The sequence below is a fragment of the Pecten maximus genome, chromosome 1, assembly GCF_902652985.1.
Source record: "Pecten maximus chromosome 1, xPecMax1.1, whole genome shotgun sequence".
In the NCBI taxonomy this organism is placed as follows: domain Eukaryota; kingdom Metazoa; phylum Mollusca; class Bivalvia; order Pectinida; family Pectinidae; genus Pecten; species Pecten maximus.
Window position 1 is genome coordinate 37874861 of NC_047015.1, and position 20781 is coordinate 37895641.

Sequence of the window (20781 nt, forward strand, 5' to 3'; positions counted from 1 at the left end):
TAACAATTCGGCCTTCACATTAAATCATCTTGGTCACTTTTGCGTTTGACTGATAATGCACTCCGAAGCTTTGCGTTGGGGGTGTGTGATTGTTGACGAATTTCATTTCCGTAAATTATAAATAGGTATTGGCATAACTTAAACATTTTATCAATGTTGTCGTAAATTCTAAGCAAGACAATGAATTTGGTTGGAGATAACCAGCATGGCAATGGGTTGCTCTATGCTGGATGGAACCAAGACCAAGGTTTGTATATTATTTTTAAAGGGCTGTATTCATGCCTTGGGTGGGTTTTTTTCTTTCTTTTTTTTCTGGACGAAGCAACTGTTTGGAACCAATGTGTTAAAAAATGGAAAAGGGAAAACAAAGAAATTAATCAGAGTTGATAAAATGTCTTGTAAATTAAAAATCATAACTGTGATATAGAAATATATTGGCAGAAATAATTATAACCTGATAAATAATAATATGGAAGTAGTAATAGATTCTATGTATTTATTTCATTGTATTCCAATTTAATGAGGATCTGTTGCTATATTTTCTTTTACTGTTGGGAAATGTTTCTAACTAGTTTGGAACCTTTGATCGCCAGGGATCTGAGGTTGTCCAGCTAAAATGAAGGATGTAAAAATGACTATTAAAAAATATTACATTACCAGACATTGCAAATGGATGTATCTATCCTCATAATTGAATATAAGACCATGGACATATATTAGATATTTATGTCGGTGATATGACTTTCAAAACTTCTTAATTGCAAAACAAAAACAAGAGACCACTGCTTATATTATCAGCGGAGTACTTTGTATGCACTAATTCTCAAGAATCTCAAGACATTAAAAGAATTATGTCATTCTTGGCAAATATGATAACCCATTCATAGGTTTATTCATTAAGTCTGATAGATTACAAGAGATTAATTATCCTATATAATCAGACCTACATAGAAAGAGGAACAGCAAATATCATCTTAAACATACACATATCAATATTCACTTTAACATCATTTTAGCTCACTTGCCCTTCGATAGAAGTACATGGGTATATTGATGGATTATAGCACATTGGATTTCTTAAGTTTAAAACTAACCTTGTCATTGAAGTAAGTTCAAATTGTAAATGCAGGTAAATATAGACACTTTCAATAGCAAATGTTTCGATTTGTATCACCAGTCATAAAATGTAAATTCATGATATTGGGCCAGTTGTATGCTAGGATGAAGAGCTACCAAGTTTGTTCAAACGAAAGGCCTTGACGTACTTTCAAGGTGACATGGGTCAAATGTGTTAAAATCCTTAAACCACTTCCATTCAATAACAGAAAATCTTATGATCATGCTATTGGACCATGCTGAGTTGAAGGACTACCAATGCAAGATTGTTATAATGAATGATCTTGATCTATTTTCAAGGTCCCTGGGATCAAATATGTTAAAATCAATGTCTATGTCCAGGGCCATGATATCAGGCTAGTTGCATGCCAGGATATAAAAGGCTATAAAAGTTTGTTCAAATGAGTAACCTTGACCTACTTTCAAGGTTTGGGTTGTCAAATGTGTAAGAATCTTTAAATGTTATTTTTCAACAACCTGAACTGATGACAGGTCAGTAGCATGTTGGTATGAAAAGCTACCCTGTTTGATCGAATGGATGACCTTGACAGACTTTCAAGGTCACTTGCATGGGTCATGATAAACATATGTTAAAATTTGAAAACAAAACATAAATTCCTGCATACAAATCAGATGTCAGATGACCATGAAGGGCCACAGAATTCTTGTTGTATTTGTGGGAAAATATATATCACCTATATAATAAATATATGTAACTTTTTTTTCAAAGGATGTTTTGCTTGTGGAATGGAAACAGGTTTTCGAGTGTATAATTCAGACCCTTTAAAAGAGAAAGAAAGACAAGGTATTGTACACCATTCATTTATTTGTATGATTATATATACTTTATTTTGACTAGAATATGATAAAATATGGCATGTTGTAGCTCAAATAGGATGTCATATTCCCGCATAATATATTACTAGGTACATTAAGTTTAAAAAGGTCTTCATACATTTTTTTACAACTGTCACCTCTGTTTGAATTACACTTGTATGCATGGTTTCTCGTAGCAAGAGGATTACATGTTCTATTAGTATCATCTGAAATGTTTATGTAGATCTCCTCCGTATCTGTATGGCTTTGTTTATAACAGCTACAATTATATAACAGTAATAATTATGAACTGTTATCTTTAAGAGACTGTATACATGTATAAATACTTTGTACATTTATTTCTTAAATTTCTCAATAAGTACTTTTCAGCAGTTTATTGAACCTCATCAATGCAACTTCTTTTGGGGAAGATAAAAAAATGTTTAAGATAAAATACCTTTATATTACTTCCGGACAGACTTTGCTGATGGCGGCATCACTCACATCGAAATGCTGTTCCGATGTAATTACTTAGCATTAGTTGGTGGAGGAAAAAATCCAAAGTACCCTCCCAATAAAGGTTTGTGATAGTGTCATAAATCTGCCTAGGTCCGATAAAGATTTGCATGGTGTTAACAAAACCACTGTGTTGGTATTTCAAATTTATTTATATGATCATGGACATAATAAGAAAAACATTAATATCTTTGAAAGGAAGATTATCACCTATTTACATGTATTACATGCTTAAAATTTTTCAAAATATGAAAATCATTGTTAACTTTTACACATGCATTCAAAGGATTTTATATACAGTGTATATGTTATAAAAATATTTTTTTATGTGCAGGTAAGTTTTAGTAACTGTTGAATAGTAAGAGTACCGGTATGCATTCAAAGCAATTATGGATGTTTACCTTTATTATTGACAGTTATGGTGTGGGATGACCTCAAGAAGAAAAATGTGATAGAATTGGAGTTTTCCACAGAGGTTAGAAGTGTAAGACTGCGACGAGATAGGTAAGGATTTGTACATGTACAAGTTTTCACAAGGGAAACAATTTGTTTTCAATTTGAAAATCACAGAAAAAATATTTGATGGAAAGTATAAACATTTCATCATGGAGCAAATAACAAAGTTGTTTTAATTTTGTATTGTTCATTTAGGGTTTACATCATACATACTGCAGTCAGTGTATCTGTGTGTATACACGTTGTCAATACATGTATACACGTTGTCAGTACATGTATACACATTGTCAGTACATGTATACACATTGTCAGTACATGTATACACATTGTCAGTACATGTATACACATTGTCAGTACATGTATACACGTTGTCAGTACATGTATACACATTGTCAGTACATGTATACACATTGTCAGTACATGTATACACATTGTCAGTACATGTATACACATTGTCAGTACATGTATACACATTGTCAGTATATGTATACACATTGTCAGTACATGTATACACATTGTCAGTACATGTATACACTTTGTCAGTACATGTATACACGTTGTCAGTACGTATATATCACGCTGTAAGTACATGTATACAACAACCAGTTACATTTTGTTACAGGATTGTGGTAGTATTGGACACTATGATTAAAGTCTACACATTCACACAGAATCCACAACAGCTGCATGTGTTTGAGACCTGCTCCAATCCTAAAGGTAGGGTAGAGGACTAACTTTTTTCACTGAACATTGTATGTATAATTTGGTCAAACGTTTTTTTGTCCCCATTACATTTATTTTGAATTGTAATCACAATGTGAATCAGAATTAATAACTTTGAAGAGTTCAGTACCTGCACATTATTCCTTAAGAAACATTGTGATATTTCCATTTGGTAAAAAAATCATTATGCTTTGTTATTTTTAGGTTTGTGTGTAATGTGCCCAAACAGCAACAATTCACTGCTCACCTTCCCCGGGCGTAAAACCGGCCATGTACAGATTGTAGACCTGGCCAACACTGAAAAATCACCACTGGATATTGCAGCTCATGAGGCTTCACTCAGTTCTCTCGCCCTCAACTTACAGGGGACTAGATTAGCCACATCATCAGAAAAGGTCAGCTATTTCTCTTGCGCAACAATATGGTTCTAGACTAGAATCTTACAATACACTAAACATACAAAAATTAAAACTTAACTTACAACACACTAAACATACAACACATTAACCTTACTGCTCATTAGAGTAATTAATTGATCTCAAAAGGAAAGGTTTTCCTTTTTATACTCAAAGACTGGCCATGCCAACTGAAAAAGAGACTTTTGCCTTCAAACTGTATGACTGTTTTATCAGAAATATTTACACCTATTTCCCAATTTACAGGGCAGGACATTAGCCAAATTATGGTAACTTTCCCACTCTTACAGTATTTGGTAATCTTCATGGAAAGATGAAGATTACCAAGCAATGTTTTAAGTTTTAGGACAGTTGTCATTTACCATGATCCTTTGTGTGTTTGACTTCAGGGAACTCTGATCCGAGTGTTTGATACAATATCAGGCCTACAACTACACGAACTGAGGAGGGGTGCTAACAATGCACACATTTACTGGTACGTATCTTGTCAATGTTATATGGCTTTCTGTATCCATTTCAATCAGGATTTGTTAGATTTATTCACCAGTTTAGTCAAATTTGAGATTCAATTCATAAAAGAAAAAGGTAGAAATAGTATTTTAAGCTCAGGTGAGGTATTGTCATCTACTTGTTTTCTGTTGTTTGTTTGACTCTGATATAAGTTTCCATATTGATGCTGGCATGTCAGCAGTTGGTTAAAGGATCTCAGGTTCATTCCTGTGTTCGTATTTGACATCTAATGGGACAGACGGGTCAAAACAGGTTTTGTCGATTTTAAAGGGTCAAAAGGTAATTATTTTGAGAAATAAAAAAAAAATTAAAATGTGTTTAATTTCAAGTATGATATTTCCAGAAACAGAATTGTAGATATTAATTTGCTCCCTACACTGCTGTTGTCAGGTGTATTGTATGTTCTGTATTTTCCAGCATCAATTTCAATCAAGACTCTACGTTTTTGTGTGTGGCCAGTGACCATGGGACTGTACACATCTTTTCTACAGAAGATTCCAAGAAAAACAAACAGTTAAGGTAAAGAATGAAAACAGTTACACCTGAATGTTTTCTGGTAATCTTTTAGTTATCTCTTAAAAAGACTTCAAGATATTTTAGGTATGTTAACCCCATAACAATAACAAGAATCTGCAGAAATAAATTTTACAGTGGAAGAATTATTTGGAAAAATTAATGTTATTGTTTTATAACTAAGCACAAAATTCAATCAGCATAGGGACTGGCCAGTTTTACAGCATAGGACCGGCCAGTTTGTTGTACTAACAGTCATACTCTGTTTTACAGCATAGGACCGGCCAGTTTGTTGTATTAACATTCATACTCTGTTTTACAGCATAGGGTCGGCCAGTTTCTTGCCTAAATACTTCAGCTCTACCTGGAGTTTCTCCAAGTTCCAGGTACCCGGTGGTGCTAGATGTCTGTGTGCCTTTGGTGCAGACTCCAACTCTGTGATCGGTATGTTACTTTTGACATTTTTACAAATTTAGTTCACCTGCCAGAAGGGCACTTGATATCTTGTAAATATTGCAGCTTTTCCTCAGACTCTTGATACATGAACATCATCATGGTTGCAGTATTTATACCAGAGTAGTGTTAACATCTTTGAAATGTCATTTAAAGCTACAACATACCAATTGTAGAGGCAGTGTTGTTTTGTAAATCTGATATTTCATTTCACATTGCATAAATTACATTGATATTTTCCTTTACTAATATTTTACTGCTACGCATTATAGATAAGATTTATCATCCATGTGTTTTAAGTGTACATGTATTTTTTTCTGTTTTCAGTGGTTTGTGCGGATGGCAGTTATTACAAATTTGTCTTCAACCCTAAAGGGGAATGTACTCGTGATGTTTATGCCCAGTTTTTGGAAATGACTGATGATCGATCATAGTTTTGACTTTCCGCTTTGTGGTCTGAAAACAACAAAAACTTAGGTGTATCTGTCTGTAAAACTGCTATGTATGGTAAACATGAACCCACCCAAGTTCAACACTCCACACCCCAGATGTCATCCAAGGTCAACACAAACACATGTCATCCAAGGTCAACACACCACACATCTCCAAAGTCAACACGCCACATCTCATCCAAGGTCAACACTCCACACATGTCATCCAAGGTCAACACTGCACACATGTCATCCAAGGTCAACTCAAACACATGTCATCCAATGTCAACACACCAAACATGTCATCTAAGGTCAACACATCACACATGTCATCCAAGGTCAACACTCCACACATGTCATCCAAGGTCAACACATCACACATGTCATCCAAGGTCAACATTCCACACATGTCATTCAAGGTCAATACTCCACACATGTCATCCAAGGTCAACACTCCACACATGTCATCCAAGGTCAACACTCCACACATGTCATCCAAGGTCAACACATCATACATGTCATCCAAGGTCAACATTCCACACGTCATCCAAGGTCAACACATCACACATGTCATCCAAGGTCAACACACCACACATGTCATTCAAGGTCAATACTCCACACATGTCATTCAAGGTCAACACACCACACATGTCATCCAAGGTCAACACATCACACATGTCATCCATGGTCAACACAAACACATGTCATCCAAGGTCAACACACCACACATGTCATCCAAGGTCAACACATCACACATGTCATCCATGGTCAACACAAACACATGTCATCCAAGGTCAACACACAAACATGTCATCCAATGTCAACACACCACACATCATTCAAGGTCAATACTCCACACATGTCATCCAAGGTCAACACACTACACATCTCTTCCAAGGTCAACTCATCTCATCCAAGGTCAACACACTACACATCTCATCCAAGGTCAACACACCAAACATGTCATCCAAGGTCATCACTTACACCACAGAGTTCAAGGTCGACATATCACACGTCTCATTTGTGATTAAAACTTCACTATTTAAATGGCTGTTGATTCTGCTCCTGCCTTCAGCTTGTTTACAGATTTATTGTCATGTTGATTCTAATCACGCCAGTAGGGATTTCTCACAGTGAATTACACAAAATACTAGTAGTGTTCAGGCGTTCAATGTCAAAACTGCTTACATTCCACCTCATTTAAGGAAATTCAAGACAAAAGTTTTAAATGTATAATCATTAGTATATAAAAAATAATGAATTAATGCGATTTTGTCATCAGAGACTAAGTGCTGTATGCTTAATGCAGTTTTTTTACATTTCTACATTATGAATGTATGCGTGCAACATGAATAGCTGTCGCCATGGAACGGCAACAAACACAATCAGAATGTGACAAATAGTTCGATAAGCTTTCTAGGGAATTCTGCTTTGTAAAATATACTTATTGTTAGGTAAATTGACTTACATAAACATTAGCATATTGGGCCCAACCCTATCTATTGCTGTTCTGTAAAACTTCAATTAAATATAATTCCAGTGTTCTGCAATATGTCCGACTTTGGGGCAAATGTTATGTGTCAGGGCCCCTTGGGCTACTTACTGTAGGTCGAATACAGTTATGTAACAGTTGTGTATGGGTGCTTACAACATAATGAGTGTGGCAGGATGTATTTGAGCAGAAAATCTTCTTTGAGATGTTTTTACCTAGCATGCATTATTGAAATATTTTTTGTGTAAAGCGTAAATTCTTTGTTACTGAAACACATCTTTTCTGAATTGTGAAGATTCATTTATTAACTTTCCTGTATTTGTTTTAAATGTTTGTATGTCTTTTACTAACAGATCAGAGTACATTGTGCATACTTTAATTGCATGTATGCCATGTATATTTCAGATATATGTACATGGAAGGTTTACACTGTACATGTTGTAAATAAGGACCTTACTAAGGTATGATAGCCTATTGTTTCAGACGTGACAGGTGCTTTTGTTGATTTGTGATCACTGTAAACCAAATTACTGGCAATGCTTGGAATATATCAGATCAAATTAAATACTTGTTTCTCAGATGGAATATCTGATGATTAATCAAAATTGTTTATAATTTTTTCTCTCTCTTCACATTCTATTCAATAAATTGCAGCCAAGACTAATTGATAGTCTATAAGACAAATATTTGTATGAGTTTCTGAGTATGATATCTATTCATAAAGAAGTCATATATTATAGCCCTCCTCCTTTTGTTTGATATACATCAACACACACTCCTCCAAACCATGGAATCTGTATCATTGCTGTAGCACAGCTGTACATTAGCCCAGCAGTCTCTATTTCAGCTGCAGCATCATTGTCAGCATCACGTGTTTAAGTCCACATGGTAAAGTTTACGCTAATTGTTGATATTTTTGTTATCATTGTTAAGTACATGTATTTTCATGTAAACAAAAGCTGTGAATCGTCATTAAATATGCATTGACACATGCTGAATAGGTGTTTTGTAAATTTTATTTTAATAACATCATATATACCTGGTATTTACAGATGTACCTGGTTTTCAACAAGATGTCAATTCCATCATTTGAATTTTATATTTTACTGCATAAGGGAAATGTAGATTCTCTTAAAATCAGACTTAGTATAAAATATACATTTGTTCCTTCATCTGCCTTTTACTTATCTCAAACTATTCATGGAATGCTTTAGGCAGCAAAATGATTAATATTTTTTCTTCACTATTTGACCCTCTGATTTAAAGTCCAATGGGGCGCGCTTAATACTGGGCATCTGGTTAGCTTTGCCTCTAAATGCACAGGTGGTCAAAAACAAAGAATACCAACATAATCATATTTTCCGTCGGGACGAGGGTGAAGTTATCACAAGACATGGGCTTATTGCTAGATAGATATGGCAAGAAATCATTAGGTTTTCCTCACATACCGTTATCTTCTTAACTCTGAGCTATCCTAGTTGTCACTTTAAGATATGTATGACATATATATTGTCATGTCAGTTATTTAATGCCCCCATTGCCTCCATTTAATATTATCTACCCCAGGTATATCCATTACACTACATGAACTTGTATAGTAAATGCACTTTGTATGTTATAACCGACAATAATTGGTTAATTGTGCTTGATGAATTTAGAAACAGATAAAATGTTCATACTTTTGGTGCAATACATTTTCTTTGTAAGAAGTTGAGATTTTTTGTGATGTCCATGTGTATATATATTACAATATTATGCATATGATAGTAGCTTCAAAATTGAAATATCAGAAGTGGAGAAAAATACCATAATTCTGTTTTCCTATCCTCAATACATTTGTATTAAGGTTGTGTCTCGTACTTCAGATCTTAGTGTGAATGATTTTCCTTTGATCTGTGTAACAACAAAAGGTCATCATCTTGCACACAAATAGTTTTTTTTCATTTTTGAACAGAGCGACATGATGTATTAATAATACATTTTTAAAATTGTTTCTACCAAGTGCTTCTATAATGTTTTACAATTTTTATAGATATGTTTTTTTAGTTGATCATATGTCTTTGGCTCTCACCTACAGAAGGCAGATGTATATGGACCAGTGTCGTGGGCCAAAAAAAGAAAGGTCCAGGGGAGCTTTGGAAAAGCATGATTTTAACATACCAAGTATACTGATACCATCCAACAAACAAGAAGACGTGAGGGTTAATATATCGGGTAAAAAGTATCCAGGGTGAAAACAGTTGGTTAGTTATTGAGATTGATGTAGACATCTCGTCATATTCTTATGTGTCCTTGACCTTGGGATGAGGCTTGCCATGTTTAGAGTATTATATACAAGATGTCTCTATAAGTTATAATTAACAGTCTGGTATATGTCACTCTATGGAAACAGCATTACTCTTAATGAGGAGTTACACAGGTAAACATATTATATTACCTTGTAATATCACTTTACAATCATAATTATTCAATTGTCTTTTCCAGGTTATATTTTAACTGATATAAATTCGTGAGGTATATCATTGCTATAATGTAACATCAATCGTCTGTTCTGTGCTAGGTCAGGAGGGATGATATTAAGCTTGTGTGGGCTAAGGTCTCTCAGGTGTGTTTAAAATAGATAAGCTTGGTCAACATTCAAGGTCAAGGAGGTGAACATGTGTCGACGTCTTCCAGTAGCATAATATTGTATAACACTCCAAATATGAAGCACAATGATATTTAATCTGTCTCAAGGGCTAAGAAGTCAGTTACATAAACCTTATACATAGCTTCTTCTAACAAACCATGAAGCCAAGAGTAAGTGTATTTGTCAATGATATGACCTGACATTGACCTACATTTCTCCCAAGTCCTGTTTCTATTGTCCAGGTTCTATGTGTCTGGTTTGAAGGTGACAGGAATATACCATATATACTTGGTATTATTTTTTGTACTCCCATCTCAATGATAGAAAATTGTGGGTACAATTCCAGATTTCATATTTCAACTACAAGTTTAATTATTTTGTAATTAATAGGTATCGAGTGATTATTAAATAAGGGATCAAAATTAGTTCATTTAACTTTTGTTATTCAAAATACCATCCATGAACCTGATGAAAATAAAGTGCATCTCTAAATTCAATGTATTTATATTTTACCGATACATGTACAAGGTTGTTGTTAGGATGTGAGAATGCTGTGGTTTACATTGTGGTTCATGCTGTAGGAAGTTGAGGAGGTATCTATGATAAGTGTTTCTTTTCTTAAAGTGCTAAATTAAATTATATCTGACTGAAACCAAATACTCGTTTTGCATGAACAATATAGTTTTATTTTCATTTTGTACATATCGTCATTTAGTGAAAAGGATGTATCATGTACAATTAAAAACTGTTTTGTGTTATATTCTTTTGTCTTGAATCAAAGAATGTGTTGTATTTTCAAGCAAATTATAATTCCATTAATTATTTTGTGAATGGTATGTAAGTGACATGAGTGATTTAGTGCGACTGTTGTTAAATGCATTTGTTTTAAGATGCCGCATCTTTCAATAGACCCATTAATGCACTAAGATGATTTAGGCTTAGAGAGGCTAGCGTCTGTGACGAGAATATGATCAATAAAGCAATGTATCACCTTTGTACCCGTTTTCCTTGTGTTTGCTATATAGTTATCATTTTGTGAATAACCAGCCATGATACTGGATAAAAGTCTTCCAAGTCTGTTCAAATAATTGACCTTAGCCTACTTGGGTTTCCGGTGATGGAAACAATTTAATCTGGACATTGTGTAGTCTAATCCTAACAAATTTATTTTCATAAATTTTCAACAGTTAAAAGATAAATTCCACTGATATTACTTTACTTTTTATTCATCAAACTTCAACATAATACTATTACATTCAGATAATGTATATAGTATAACCAACCACCAAAACAAGTCTTTAAAAATAATCAGTATACACATATAGTATCTATTGGATACAAATATTCATTAATTGGACAAAATACATACAATGTACATAAATGACAATTGGAAATGTCAGAAATACCGAGATGATTCCCGGTCAGGTATTATTCTAGGTAAGTGTAAGGTAATCTATGATACGGTGGCTGGGAACCAATATCATAAAAAGAAAATCCTGGAAGATCATTATTGTAAATGTGATGTTTGGTGTAGGATGTAATTACTTCATTGGAACACATTATCTTTTTTCAATTATGTTCCCAGTCACTGTAACATTATTCAATAACGAAAATTAATTTACAAGGTTATTGGCAGTTAAAATCTACAGAGATAAGATGTTAGCAACAATATAAATGGGAGATTCACAAAGACAAATAATATGCTAGATTCCTGGTATCGATGATTGATAATCAAAACATCATGACTAATTCTGTAAAGTTATTTCGAATGGAATGGATGCAATGGTGTGACCAGATGTTTTCTAATGAAATACCACAAACATCCTTTACATTTCTTTATCCTTGTTTGTCCTGTCTGGTAGTCTGGCAGTCACACATTCAGGGAGAGGAAACTTGGTTGACACTTGATTCACCATATTCCAGGAAAAACTGAAGGTGAAGAGTCCAAACGAGAGAAGGCCCATCACAAACAAAGCTCCCACCAGTAGTATGGAGGAAAGTGTCAAAACCACACCTTCAAATAGAAAATATGGTAGAAAGTGTCAAAACCACACCTTAAAATAGAAAATATGGTAGAAAGTGTCAAAACCACACCTTCAAATAGAAAATATGGAGGAAAGTGTCAAAACCACACCTTCAAATAGAAAATATGGTAGAAAGTGTCAAAACCACACCTTCAAATAGAAAATATGGAGGAAAGTGTCAAAACCACACCTTAAAATAGAAAATATGGTAGAAAGTGTCAAAACCACACCTTCAAATAGAAAATATGGAGGAAAGTGTCAAAACCACACCTTCAAATAGAAAATATGGTAGAAAGTGTCAAAACCACACCTTAAAATAGAAAATATGGAGGACATTGTCAATATCACACCTTCAAATAAACAATATGGAGGACATTGCCAAAACCACACTTTCAAATAAAAAATATGGAGAATATTGTCAAAATCACTCCTTCAAATAGAAAATATCGAGGGCAGTGTCAAAACCACACCTTCAAATAGAAAATATGGTGGAAAGTGTCAAAACCACACCTTCAAATAGAAAATACAGAGGAAAGTGTCAAAACCACACCTTCAAGAAAACATGGAGGGCAGTGTCAAAACTCCATCTTCAAATAGACAAGAGGCCCATGGGCCTTAACAGTCACCTGAGTTATGATATATTTTAGCATATTTGGCCCCTATGACCTAAATGAAGGTCAAGGTCATCCATTTGAACAAACTTGGTGGTAGCCCTTTATCCCAGCATGCTACATACCTAATATTGGGTCTCTGGGCCTTTTGGTTATCAAGAAGAAGTCATTTAAAGATTTAAGCATATTTGACCCCTGTGACATTGATTGAAGGTCAATGTCAACCATTTGAACAAACTTTGTAGCCCTTCGTCCCAGCTACAGACCTTATATTGGGTCTCTGGGCCTTTTGGTTATCAAGAAGAAGTTATTTAAAAAAATTAGCATATTTGACCCCTCTGACCTAGAATGAAGGTCAAGGTCACCCATTTAAACAAACTTGGTAGCCCTTCGTCCCAGCATGCTACTGACCTACTATTGGGTCTCTGGGCCTTTAGGTTATCAAGAAGAAGTCGTTTTAAAGATTTAATCATATTTGACCCCTGTGACCTTGAATGAAGGTTACACTGTACACAATGATGGCGTTACAGTACATACAATGATGGCGTTACACTACACACAATGATGATGTTACACTACACACAATGATGGCGTTACACTACACACAATGATGGCGTTACACTACACATAATGATGACGTTACACTGTATACAATGATGGCGTTACACTTCACACAATGATGGCGTTACACTACATACAATGATGGCGTTACACTGTACACAATGATGGCGTTACACTACACACAATGATGGCGTTACACTATATACAATGATGGCGTTACACTACACACAATGATGGCGTTACACTACACACAATGATGGCGTTACACTACATACAATGATGGCGTTACACTACACACAATGATGGCGTTACACTACACACAATGATGGCGTTACACTACACAAAATGATGGCGTTACACTACACACAATGATGACGTTACACTAAGTGTCAAGACAAGGCTTCTCTTAAAATATCCCAGTACAAAGGATTGTAAATGGACACACAATTTAGCTACCTCGTCCTTCTCGGACGTTTCAGTGATGTTAACGGCCAGTGTTGATAATAGGAGGCGCCCAACAACTCGAAATATGTCGGAAGAAATGTCAAAATCTAGATACGAGATGTTAAAGACACATAATTCATACATTTCATACTTTTCAATATTGGATATATTCTTAACCGTGCCATTTTTCAATGATTCAATGACTTTTTACAGTTTAAATCGATTCATCATTCATATGTCCTGTGACTGACGTTACCTTCAAAGACGACAAATCCAGTGAAACCAAATATGGTGAAAACAAATACAAAAGTGAAAAAACAGAACAACGGCAGGCTGCACATCACTATGGTAACCATCAGGAAGAGGGCGGCGATTGGGTGATCTGAAGCAGATTGTTGAATGACTGCCATCTTTTCTTGAAGACCAAAATACTCGTTGATTTGTTGAAGAGAGTCAAGAAATCCTACATTGTCTTGTGTTTCTGACGAGTCAGACTGAACAGCTGATCCACCCATGATGAGCCCACTAGTCTGTGAACCAAAATTAATGTAAATAATATCTATATAGACTATTCCTTTTTTTTCGTTTTGTGTGTGTGTGTATTTAATATCTTACATAATTTTTGCATTTACACCTTTAATAAATCTATTTTTGATTCTAGTGCCGCCTTAGCCCAAGTTTCCTCTGACCCTGACCAGACATGGTGTCAGAGCCAGAGGAAACTCGGGCTAGTGCCGCCTAATCTGTGATTTTATTTATATTTTAATTGTGGGCCTAGATGACTCCGATACACGTGTGTTATATTGTTGTTTCATTATTTATGAACATGTTTAAATATCTTTACTCATTGTTTATGCAGCCTCCATACGAATGATCAACTGAAATTCACCATACAATTCAACCTTAAAATAGTATATAATTTTTATCTTATTTTCGTTACTCCGAGTGTCGTATTTAACTATCATACTTTGAATATTCGACCAAATAAATCAAAAAAAAAAAAAAAAAAAAAAATGTGTCTCCGTTGAGATTCGAACCCTTTGATAGTCCTATTGCTTTTTTTTAATACATTCGTGAAACAGGAAATAAAGTTTATTGTGAAGAGTTATCATTCTCTAAACAAGGAGTGTATTTATTGTATATAAATCAATAATATACACATACTAAAGTATATCTGTATGAAAATACATGATGTACCTGTCGAAAACACATTTCACCTGTACACAGTGTGACAGCACTACTATATATTTATGTGTGTGTGCCCAATACACTGATAACAATTAGCATATACGTATTGTACATATAAAATTAGTAGTAAATTGCTGATTAAGATAAGTTTAATTAGTAGTGTTTTGTTTTGAACTCACCGTTGTTTTTAAAATGGAAAGCCCTGTGTGATAATTGAAACACGACGTACCTCTTCCTGTGTGTGTCGTAATGCACGAGATTTTCTACACTACAAAACGAAAGTAGGTCTAGGGTTATGTCAGACCGAGGCGCCTTATACAAATAAGTGACGCAACCCACAATTAAGTGGCCTGAACAATTGTTACTTATCCTTACGGGTGTGTACTGAACATTTCCAGACATTTTATGACGGTGATACAAACTAGGGCCAAGTACAACTAAAACTAATATTCACATTCCCTGTGAAACAAAGTGTACAGTGTAATTAGATTCTAGGTGTTTAATGGCACTGGTTTCAGAGATGCAAATGCAAGATCTCAGCACAGGTGCCTGACTCGTTTTATAAAATAATAACATATAAGAGTACATATAAATGAGATCTCGTTTATATGTACTCTTATATGTTATTATTTTATAAAACGAGTCGGGCACCTGTGATCTCAGGCGTGCTTTGCACGGTACAGGCTTACACAATAAACAAAATTCTTTCAGGTCGCACCACATATTTGGCAAGAAGAAAAATCAAAATTCATTTCCATAGATTTTTGGCAAGCAAGAAACATTCCCAAATCAGCAACATTAGTATGGCCTCAAATATTGAGTTTCAATGTCCGAGGCGAAAACAATCTTGCGGCAAAAAACGTTGTCACCGCAAACGTGTGAAATAATAAAAAACCAGAACATTGAAAAACAAAACTGTAGAAACCAGACTATTTTCTTCATGGGCTAGTCCAGTACATTGACTTGACACTGATGTATACCATGGATACACATTGGATTTTTTTAGTGTTGTAAACTATTGTATACTATAGTCAATTTCAGACTCGTCACCTCGTCAGGTGCAATTATGCTAGCCCTAAAGTGAGAACTGAAATTTGTCTACTGTATCAATCATCGGCCACATATACACTTTTGATTTATAAATTACATTTTCTTTATGTCATATATCGAAGGATAAATCTTTCGTCTCCATTCGATATGAATGTGATATTTAGATGGTATATTCTAGTCAATTTCAGACTCGTCACCTCGTCTGGTTCATTTTGTGCCCCGGTGTAGTATGGTAAAGTGAAACCCATGGTAAAGTTAGGAAATTTAGGGTGGAGTGGGGCACTTCACTTTACCATAGCCTGGTAAAGTGACGTGCCCTGCCCTTCCCTATATTTCCTGACCCCCAGACATTTTTTGTGTGTTATTGTGTTAAGAGGAATTAAACAATGTAATTTTAAAAAGATTTGGTGAAAAGGGTGAATTAGTAAGAAAATAGTGAAATGCTTCCCTTTACCATGGCCGTGGTAAACTGAAGTGCCCGCCCCATCCTTAATTTCCTGACCCCCAGACAATTTTTGTGTGTGTTAATGTGTTTAGAGGAATCAGAGACATATATAGATATGTCTCTGGAGGAATGAAACAAGGTGATCTAAAAAGGATTTGGTGAAAGAACGTTAATTAGTAAGAAAATAGTGAATGGCTTCACTTGTAACTAAGCTAGCTGATAAAAAAAATATGACAAGAAAAGTCAAATTAAAACAAATTATAAGGTGGCTTCACTTTGTTTAAATAAACATTTATGTATTTTTTTTATTTTTTTGCTATAACGTATGGAAAGTGTATTTTATTAAGTTTGATACATTTCGTGCCGATAGTCACGTACAATACTTAAAAAAACAGGGCATCTACATAGACTTATGCCCATGAAAACCCGCATATAAGGCATAATACAGTGATTACTAGGCTTAATTAGCGAGTTCATTTTTGCCGTGATGATTCCAACAGTCAAAAATTAATGCGGCGACCTTTTTCTCTGCCACAATAGTTTAGGCTCAGATAAGAGATGTATACGAGTTGCTTCCCTTCACCCTGTGGGAGAATGTAACCTGAATGATTCGAGCGATATCTAAAATGCCGTGCATTAATCAGGTTAATTATTACGAGAATGTCACTTCGTAGGTCATCTTTACAAAACAAATCCAGATGGGCACCCCTAAGATAAACCTATTAAATATAAAAACAACGACAATATCACATTTATTATTATGATAAAAAAGAAGGTTTTGACCGATATTCTTAAGCTAAATTTGACGTTTGCTCTATCGCTGGGAGTTGTGGCGAGCTCCTGTAATCCAGCTACCTGGAGGCTTGGTGTGGTGGATGATTTGAAGGCGGGGGTTCTGCTTTCAGGTGCACTATGTCGATCTGGCGTCCGCGCTAAGCTCGGTATCAATATGGCGACATCGGGGGAGCTCAGTGTCACCAGGTTGTCTAAGGAGGGACGAATCGGCCCAGGGTGGAAACACAGCAGGCAAAAGTCCCCGTGTCGAGCAGTAGTGGGATCGCGCCCGTGAATAGGCATCTGTGGGTAGCTCGTCTAAAATAATTGGACCCATTCCTTTTTCTTTTTTTTTTCTTCTTTATTTTTTCTTTTCTTAATTTCAGCTCTAGAGTCTATTTTAATGAAACGTTGCACCATTGATAATGATTATAGATTACAGATTATATAGTACAGCATTTTCCCTAGTCACTCCACGCTTTATAGACACCAGTCTCTGCGTTTTCCTACTCCAGCATTTGACCAATGTTGATGTTCCCCTAGACTGGCCCATGGTGATGATAATGATGATGATTGCCTTTTGTGTGAGATGTATTGATGTATTGATAACTTTATTTTTATAATATTAATGGTGATGTGTATTAACCCAGTGATGATGATGATGATGATGATGGAACACCCCATATACAACATAATATGTGTGCGGATCATTATGTAAACAAACTTTAAAAAAAATAAACAAATTTTCTTTTTGAAATGGTCTGGCTCCTGTCTCTAGGATCCTGTCTCTACATTATTTTAATTATAAATAGAAGCAAGTCTTCTATATAATTTTGGTCTCTAGCTATGACATGTTTAATTCTAGAGATATTCAAGTTTCAAACTGAGGGGGTAAGAATTCTTCACAAAAGCTTATAGAGGCTGGTAGTCTAATGTCCTACACAAAATGCTCGTATACGTGTGCCCCACCTCCACATGGCTGCTGTCACCATTTCCCCTGACTGCCATCTATATCCCGCCAGAGACAGGGAGAAACAGAGACACGAAGACCGTTTGGACATACAATGTACGTTTTATTGTTGTATACTGCCCTGCTAGACCATGACTGTTTGCTGACAATCCGCCTTGTTGTCGACACACGAAGCCTGTGACAGAAATTGATTGGACGTGAAATATGAAAGACGTCTAAAACTATACAAATATGTTAATTGTGTAATAGAATAATTTATGGTGAGACCAAAATAATACAAAATTTGCATATCCAAAAATCGAATATTGCAAGGCTGATTTTTTTTTATATATATTTCGGAATATATATAATTTATTGTGCTAATCAATGATAGTCGAATTTTGTATAGAATTATTTTAAATAATAATTTGCAAATGGGTATGCCCTATGGACTAATTAAATCTTTTGTTACATTCAATTACAATTTTATTGATTTTTATGCAAAATTCGATTATTTCCTGTGCAACAATAGAATATATTTCAGTGATAACTTATCATAAGTATATACAGTTTATGTTTGGGAATACATGTATGCGCTGTATTCCTATCCTTACAATACATTAATTACCTTGTTATGTATCGGTATTACACAGGTACGGTTACTACACGGCCTACTGACCATCTTCCCCTTCCTGATCATAGTCCCGTCCATCAGCACACAGCCTACAGTAGACAGATAGCATCTCATCGTCATCGAGCATAAGACATTCGTCCTGAGACTTGGTTTGGTTTGGTTTATTTTGTTTAACGTCCTATTAACAGCTAAGGTCATTTAAGGACGGCCTCCCGTGCATGCGACATGCATGCGTGTGGTGAATGCGTATGTGTGTTTTGGGAGGCTGTTAAGTCTCCTTGTGATAGGCCGGAACTTTTGCCGATTTATAGTGCTACCTCACCGAAGCGTACTGCCGAAGACACCCAGCAGGACACCCCACCCGGTCACATTATACTGACAACGGGCGAACCAATCGTCCCACTCCTTGTATGCTGAGCAGAATATGTAAAGCATTTATATGTAAAATTATCATTGCGAAATAATTATTGGAAAACTAATTAACCAATGCGTAACCAATGCGTCACCATGCATGGAGATGTAGCCATTACTTCTTAAAGCAATGACAAAAAGGTATCACCAACACAGCATATCAGAAGACATTCTCTGTACGTATGACATTGGTATCAACGCCAGAGATCATGATTTACTTACTTCTCAAACAAAAACAGCTACCTTCTCCTGATCCAGGTTTTAGAGAGCAGTGTATCAAGTTGTTTCTCTCTCGCCTGTAAACACATCTGTGTCCTTTTGACATCCGACAGTCACAACTGTACAGAAATATAGAACCATTGTTTGTAATCATCACAAACTCATTACAAACAACAGTACTTTGTTGTATGATCCAGAATAATGTCCAAAAAATTCTCGAAGGAATGTCATCAAAACACTTTCATGTATTGTTTATATCGAAGAGTGTGCCTTTGATAAATAGCAATACTTTCAATTGATTATTTAAAAATAATGAAAATGTAATTCAGTAAACCTTTTAGTAACTTTTATTGATAAGACGGTTAATTTATACAGATCACAACAATACACAACAAAACCACACTGGCTTATGTCGAATGGTTTGTTCTTATTCAACACTTACATTCTAAATTTACAAATGTAAATAAACTTAGCATTTAGATATGATTGGTAACTGGGGGTAGGGGTTTTGCTTTTGAAGCGGGTAAAGCGGAAACATGGTAATAGTTAAACTCGTGGTTTATGAACGCGCCGACGGTTGTCCGAAGGTATTTGGTCACTTACCCGATTGAAATGCCCTGTGTTGTTACCTCTGCAATGTTAAGATTTTTCGCCAGAATCCACATCTCAAAAATATTATTCAACTGCACGTTGACTCCATAACTTACCATGGAAACTAATTTGTTAACATCTCCATACAGGATTAAACGGACGCAAGCGTCAACTACCGTAGCATTAAAATACTTACTCGTCGTCACAAGGACGTCGCCTTGCCGCAGTCCAAGATAGAATCAGTAATATCAGGAAAATATTTAGCGTTGTCATATTCACACAGCAAAATAAACGAGTTGTATGATAAAATTATGTCTATTTCAGTTAAAAACTACAGTTTAGTACAATATCGTAACATGTTGTTTTATATCGAGATAACGATTCAAGATCTACATTGATTTTTTTGTTTATTGTATTCAAAATGGTCATCTGAATTTTAAATGTCCACCCAGCTGTTTTTTGGTGAATTTATTGCGCACTTTAACCTCGTATTAACAACTGGTGTCTTGGGACAAGTTCAGTGATTTATAAAATCTATGGACTCTTTCCTCTTATATTCTATGTATGGTTGTGTCAGCTTATCGAGTTAAATGCAGTGCAAACTAAACAAAGTTATTATCTTACCGACATAGTCTACAAATAATGCTATCCATCTACCTTGTACTGTCAGTCTACAAATAGTATTATCCATCTACCTTGTACTGTCAGTCTACAAATAGTATTATCCATCTACCTTGTACTGACAGTATACAAATAGTACTATCCATCTACCTTGTACTGACAGTCTACTAATAGTATTATCCATCTAC

At 35.2% G+C, this 20781-nt stretch overlaps 2 protein-coding genes and 1 long non-coding RNA gene across 9 annotated transcripts; 1 reads left to right on the forward strand and 2 right to left on the reverse strand.

The window, feature by feature from the left end:
* The first annotated feature begins 33 nt into the window (after positions 1-33).
* Positions 34-11067, forward strand: LOC117332629 (WD repeat domain phosphoinositide-interacting protein 3-like). 3 transcript variants are annotated; one of them, XR_004533765.1, is made up of 11 exons: positions 34-247; positions 1847-1921; positions 2411-2512; positions 2865-2952; positions 3527-3621; positions 3832-4022; positions 4433-4518; positions 4971-5072; positions 5389-5510; positions 5847-6105; positions 6209-11067. XR_004533765.1 is itself a non-coding variant. In XM_033891613.1 (10 exons), exons 1-10 carry the CDS (start codon positions 181-183, stop codon positions 5951-5953), a joined length of 1035 nt encoding a protein of 344 aa, XP_033747504.1. In that variant the 5' UTR covers positions 34-180; the 3' UTR covers positions 5954-11067. The 3 variants fall into 3 exon arrangements, 1 of the variants encoding a protein (XP_033747504.1); XR_004533764.1 differs by having other exon boundaries at positions 5847-6717; positions 6795-6811; XM_033891613.1 differs by having other exon boundaries at positions 5847-11067.
* Positions 11068-11276: 209 nt separating this feature from the next.
* On the reverse strand, positions 11277-15273 carry LOC117332652. Of its 5 annotated transcripts, none has more exons than XM_033891644.1 (3): positions 15079-15214; positions 13968-14241; positions 11277-12085 (listed from the first exon to the last, which is right to left on the reverse strand). In XM_033891644.1, the coding sequence occupies exons 2-3, from the start codon at positions 14224-14226 to the stop codon at positions 11898-11900; spliced, it is 447 nt and encodes a 148-aa protein (XP_033747535.1). In that variant the 5' UTR covers positions 14227-14241; positions 15079-15214; the 3' UTR covers positions 11277-11897. The 5 variants fall into 5 exon arrangements, 2 of the variants coding, with proteins under 2 accessions (XP_033747535.1, XP_033747544.1); XM_033891653.1 differs by having other exon boundaries at positions 15129-15195; XR_004533769.1 differs by lacking the exon at positions 11277-12085 and adding an exon at positions 12327-12365 and having other exon boundaries at positions 15079-15271.
* A 2952-nt stretch (positions 15274-18225) lies between these two features.
* LOC117321717 lies at positions 18226-19497 on the reverse strand. The gene is made up of 3 exons (XR_004531400.1): positions 19385-19497; positions 18746-18840; positions 18226-18313 (listed from the first exon to the last, which is right to left on the reverse strand). It is a non-coding gene; the product is annotated as an uncharacterized LOC117321717 (long non-coding RNA).
* Between the last annotated feature and the right edge of the window lie 1284 nt (positions 19498-20781).

Excerpts from the sequence above, each read along its gene's own strand:
- LOC117332629 (XM_033891613.1), top strand. The coding sequence starts at position 181 with ATGAATTTGGTTGGAGATAACCAGCATGGCAATGGGTTGCTCTATGCT. Across the intron at positions 248-1,846 it reads TGGATGGAACCAAGACCAAG|GATGTTTTGCTTGTGGAATG; the intron begins GTTTGTATATTA and ends TTTTTTTCAAAG. Across the intron at positions 3,622-3,831 it reads GACCTGCTCCAATCCTAAAG|GTTTGTGTGTAATGTGCCCA; the intron begins GTAGGGTAGAGG and ends TGTTATTTTTAG.
- LOC117332652 (XM_033891644.1), bottom strand. The coding sequence starts at position 14,226 with ATGGGTGGATCAGCTGTTCAGTCTGACTCGTCAGAAACACAAGACAAT. Across the intron at positions 12,086-13,967 it reads TGGATTTGTCGTCTTTGAAG|GTGTGGTTTTGACACTTTCC; the intron begins GTAACGTCAGTC and ends TTCTATTTGAAG.